The sequence below is a fragment of the Chironomus tepperi genome, unplaced genomic scaffold (genome assembly GCF_022539635.2).
Source record: "Chironomus tepperi strain 1889 unplaced genomic scaffold, CSIRO-AGI_Ctep_v1 contig_217, whole genome shotgun sequence".
NCBI classification, from domain to species: Eukaryota; Metazoa; Arthropoda; class Insecta; order Diptera; family Chironomidae; genus Chironomus; species Chironomus tepperi.
The window spans coordinates 945,022-950,778 of record NW_027226339.1 but is presented as its reverse complement, the minus strand read 5'-3'; the positions used below and the strand labels follow the sequence as shown (position 1 = coordinate 950,778).

Below are 5,757 nucleotides of genomic sequence, written 5' to 3'. Positions count from 1 at the left end.
AGTGTACCGTACCAGTGGTGTGCCTATACTGTACCGTACCATACCGTACGATGATATCGACCTTAGAGTCATAACCAGGATGACCAGTTCTATTGAATTCCATTAATTTAGTAACTCAAATTCGCTTCCGTTCCAAAAACCGAAAAACCCTCCAAATTCATTGCATGTGAGTTCTCACAATGTACAGGAACCTTGCATATAGTGCCATACTTGTGAACATATTTCATTGTAATATATCATCATACAAATATTTAACCAACGTTTTTAAAAAAACTCAGCAATAGACGAACTTTATATTCAACTACGTTAAAATTCATTTTTCTTTCTTACATCCAATACATGTGTGTGAATGCAACAGCAATGGCATAATAGCAATAACGAGTATATTTCGTATGAAGCATTTAGTAAAATTCACATTATTATTATTTTTTGAAAAAGTAACTTTTCTCATGCTGGTACGATAAATATACATTATTGTATTCTTCTTAACTCTCACATTGTTAAGTTGGATTTTTTTATTTCTGTACTGTTTTGAAGAAAGTGAATTATGACTGTGTGAATGAAGCTATGAACATTAAGAAGTAAGTAATTTCGTTTCCTTATGTAAAATGTGGGTGGAATGGGATTGGATTGTGGTTGAAATTTGTATTTTTTTGAGGTTGTTTGAGGAAGGATTGAATTTTGAGATAATGAGAGCATGGAATTAGCAATTGTTGTAATCCAGTAAAATCCAGGCCACTTCCTTGATCTAAAAAGTAAGATCCAGTAAGATTCAAATCACTTGTTAACTCAGAATTCATGATCCAGTAACTTTGAATCTACGAAAATTTAAAAATAGGTAATTCAACGGTTTTCTAGAATTTAAATTGTCCAACAGTTTTGAATATTTTAAAATTTCCATTCAAAAAATTGTTTTCGTTTTGCATTGAAATCAACAATTCATTAATTATCGTATTAAAAGATGGATTTAAACTTTTTGAATGGTCTTACGGTCAAGAACTCGATGAAACCGAACTAATACAACAGATCCAAGCTCTCTACGATGTCCGGTTTTCAAGTTTTTGATAGCAAACAAGGAAGCGATCAAATAAGGTACTTTATACTGTATTTTCATCAAAATATCACTTAAAACTGTAGGTCTGCATATTTAAAGCTCAGAAAATGCAAACCTACTGTATTTGAGGATACATAGCCCACAATTAGACCATGGATCTTCACAACCAGCGAAGTAAGTAAGTTCCCATCTAAAATTCCACCATTATCTCCAAATAATCCTCAATTTCCAGCCACAATTCCACAAATCATCCCCACAATTCACTGTTTCAAATTACTTTTCCTTCAAAAGCAAGCACCGAACATTTATATGGATACATTAACGTTTCAAATTGCTCATACAATTGCTGAAGAAAAATCTTTATTCAATACTGTTTAATGCACAAAAAGGAACTGTAAGTCTTTTCACATAATAATCAGTAGACATCTAAGGATTTGAGTTGAAGCGTGGCCATGTCGAGACTTGATTAAAGAGTGCGTTACCAGGACATGCAGTGGCACTTTGACGATCATTTCTGTGTGTTGATACCCAATGTGTAGATGTAAGTTCACCACGTGCACGTGAGCAGTCAATGAATGATTGAGTGTTACTTAATGCAGCAGCAGTTGGCAAGACAGATGTGTGTTCACCGAAAAAGCAGTGACCTAATGCACGAGCATTAAAACCAGGTGCATGAGCTCCATGTCGACCATATCCTCTGCCTTCATAAACTTGACCTGGATCACCAATACAGAAGTTATATCCAATATCAGCCCATCCATTTGTGTTCATGTGGAAATTCTGAATATTTCTCATTTGTGTGTCACATAAAGCTTGTGTTGAGCATCTTGCACCAGCTGTATGATGAACAGCAAATCCAGATGGTGGACGAGTTGCCATCCATGTTAAGCTAGTTGCTCTCGAACCCCATTGAGCTCTTGTGCGGATGTTGTCGCAAGGAGATTGTGCGTATGCGGACGCAATTAATGCAAGAACTAAAAGGAACTTCATTTTCGCTGGTCACGTTTGAAACTGAAAATGAATATTTGGAAGGTATTTGGTTTTATAGAGCTTTACATATCAATGGTACTGTCTGCAAAATTGATAAGAAATATTATTTTTACTTTTAACCTTAATCTTATCACTCGTGCTTTCCAAATTCCTTTTGGGAGTTTCTAGAAATTTCCATAAATTCATCAGTATCAAAGAATTGGTATCATTGCTTATTTTGGTGTCTTTGGATTTGGTCAACAACTTTTCAAAGGTTCATTTTGAGGCTCATTGTTGGCCAAGAACCGAAGTTCTGCCTTTCTTGGGATTGAACAGCACAGACCTGCAGTTTAAGCTGCACCATATAGTTCGTCCATGGCTGCTGGATTGTATATTTGTATGCAGACCTGTAGTTTAGGATGAACTCTCGTTCATTATGATAAGTAGGTAATTATTGATCAGTAAACAACATTCGAAATTAGACGTGCAGTCAGGAAGCCATCACATGTAATCTTTGATACGACGACATATCAGTGCCCTAATGAACACGCTTTGCTGTTGTTGGAATCCACAGCTTGTATTAAGTCTCAAACTACTCCAATTTATTAGAATAATTGATATCTTGATTATCAAAAAATTGAGGAAGGCTTGTCTAAAAAAATCAACAAACCACATTTAGTAAACAAAAACGTCACAAAACTTATCAGTGAATTCCATTAGTAATCCTACTTACTTTTTCAATTATAAACACATGGGGTAAAATATGTTGATAAGATATTTTGATAAGCAGGTTCAATCTAAGAGGAAATACCCCCAATTAAGCACTTGACTTAAGTTGACTACATGTGTCGTAAATGATAACCTACGGTAAAAGTCCTCAACAGCACAAAATGTTTGGAAGGGCACCGTTTATTAACGGGAATTCGCGAATTTGCCTTGTCTGTACCATGACCCTTAGAAGACATAGTCTTAAGAGCAGAGGAGGCCATATTCACGATGCAGTTCTGTCTCTTCCTTCCAGTAGTTCTTTGGTCTACCACGAGCATCCTCGCCTTGTATATTTAAAGTGAGTCAAGCTCTCGAGAGCGATTTTTTAGTTTAGAGCAGCGATAAACCTGTGGACAATCTATTTTTCAGACTTGAAAAGAAAAGGTTCAAAGAACTGCTTAAATAAAGCCAAACTCGAATTTTTTACGGAATATGCTTTCTCGAAATCCCGGTCTCGATAGATTTTCGGGATCGGTATCGGGATTGAAATTTTCGGGGTCCCGGGATTTTTCGGGATTGGGATATCCCGGGAAATCCCGATCCCGATAGCGAGAAAGCATAATACGGAATCGAGTCAACTCAAGTCAGTTTTTTCATTCAAAACCAAAGTCGACTTCTAGCCCTGATATTTTGTCACGACTTAAATTACATATTCCCCATGTAAAGTAACACTCAGCAGCGAATTTCCACAAAGAATGAGCAAAAACGGTAACAATAAGCAGCAAAAAAAAAATTAATAAGTTTTTAATAACCACAAGAATTTAACCTCATTTTAGATCCGATTTATGTAAATTTAACTCAAGATTCTACCTATGGCAACGAAGCGAAGGATACATCTATTAAACTAGGTTAATCACGGTAAGCAGTAATGTAAAATGTTATAGCAAGTTCAAAAATAAATCACTTTATCGTATAATCTTCAACTTGATTTAACTCCACTTCCACTTCCATTTGAGTCTCTAACATTGTAAACTAACTAATTTTGATTTATCGCAAGATAATGACTTTATCTCCGTACTTATGATTCATCGTGTACTCATTAAATTAAAGCTTCAATGCATGCTCATGAATTAGATGTGGATTTTCATTAATTAATTCATGAAACTTTTGATTAGCTATAGCTGTTCTGATAATTAAATTAAATACATTGGGGAATAAAAAAAGTTTTTTTTACTGTGAAATTTAACTCGAGATTGTTTTGAAATTGACATAAATGTTTAACGAGTATTCGGAAGTAATGTTGATGCAGTTGTAAAAATGAAACTTTTAGAATTTTTGTAACAAAAAAAAAGCTTCATTGCAAGCATGTAAAAAAGTTTTACTAAAAGAATCAATCTTGTTTCAAAAGTCGGGGTTGGTTTGCTGTAATTTGAGGTGTTATTTACTTACTTGACTGGTTGGAGAGATCAATTGTGGTCCATGACTCTCCTTAGGCGTCTCATAAAGCTGACTCTATCGCTGGCTTCCGTCTGGTAATTGCCAATTTCAAATGGTTGCTGCATTTCAAACTCTGGCTGTTGAAATTTGAGATCAGCATTGTGGAACCTGTATTTGTTCTACAAGAGACTTAATGATTTTGGGAGCCACATAGAGCAAAATTCAATTTCTTTGTTGGCCGTACAGAACAATTGTGATCCATGGCCTCCCTTAATTGGCGTCTGAAGATTGCTCAATCGCCAATTACCAATGCCAAGTGCATTACTATCTCTACCGACAGCATCTTTCCATTTTTTCTTGGGGCGAATAAAGTGTACTTATAGTCAAAAATCCGCCCCTAGGACAGTGTGGCTCAAACAAAAAGCCGTAGTCCCCTCCATTCAATGATTTTGAAAATGATCGGTTTTAAACCTTCGATTGAAGCTGATAGTGGCTTTCGCTTGACAATTGAACTATCTGAAGAGTGGCCTTAGAGCCATAGTAAACTCTTATCCTGATCCAATATCCTGATTGTTGAGGTGCCATCCCAAAGGTATGATTGTTTGAATAATTTTGTAATTAGTCCTTTCAAGTACATATCCCAGCACATAGCTTAGTCGAGAATGATGCATTTAGTGGTAACAGAGAATACCAATTAAAGGTATGCCATTTTGTCAACTTCAGAATCAAACTTTGGGTTTCTCAATCTCCCTCTATGACAATGAGTATGCTCACCAACTTAAGCGAAATTCAACAATAGTCATTGTTACATAAAATCAAAATTCTATAATTACTTATTTCTTACTGGAATCATACTCCGATGTAGAGCATAGGATTCTACAAAAAGATTTCCACCTGACTCTATTGCTGGCCAGTTCGCAAAGTTTTTTCAAATTGTTCGTTTTTGCATCTAACTGACATTCTCTTAAAATCGTCCTAAGCCATGTTGTTAAAATTCTAAACATTCCTCGCACCTGAAAAATTAGAGCTCTCTTAACTACTCATGACCATACCCCATATACCAACCCTGTGAGAAAAATTCAATTAATCAAAACTTGGCAATTTGCTCAAGTAATTCTTCAGAAGTAATTTACTATAACAAAAAAAAAAGGGAAGAGAAAATTACTTTTCAGCACCAAAAAAAAAAAAAAGTTTAAATCTCGTCCTGATGACAAAAAAAAAACTAAAGCAAATTTTCATTTATCATGTCATCTCATCAGATTCTCTATAAATTGTCTCATGTCCGTAATCCTCTCGGAGCATAAAATGATAAATCTAAGCATTTGCATAAATTAAGAGTTGAAAATGTATCCACAAAAAGCACATGATGCAGATGCGGGTCAGGAAGTGTGGACAGATAGACACTTCATAGAAACGTGTTAGAGCATAAAACAAGAGAGACTTTTTGTTCCTTCATCTACATCCACTATAGAAAGTCTCATAATTTCCATTTTTATTCACATTCACTAACAACAAATGAGAATTGCGTGACAAAAGTAATCCAATAATCTTCACGACATCATAAAGTGATGATAAACTCAATTAAATTT

At 35.1% G+C, this 5,757-nt stretch overlaps 1 protein-coding gene across 1 annotated transcript; it reads right to left on the bottom strand.

Moving 5' to 3' along the window:
- Positions 1–1,392: 1,392 nt before the first annotated feature.
- On the bottom strand, positions 1,393–2,046 carry LOC139090293 (peptidoglycan-recognition protein SC2-like). Its single transcript, XM_070640054.1, has one exon. The coding sequence runs from the start codon at positions 2,042–2,044 to the stop codon at positions 1,481–1,483; it is 564 nt and encodes a 187-aa protein (XP_070496155.1). The 5' UTR covers positions 2,045–2,046; the 3' UTR covers positions 1,393–1,480.
- Positions 2,047–5,757: the final 3,711 nt, after the last annotated feature.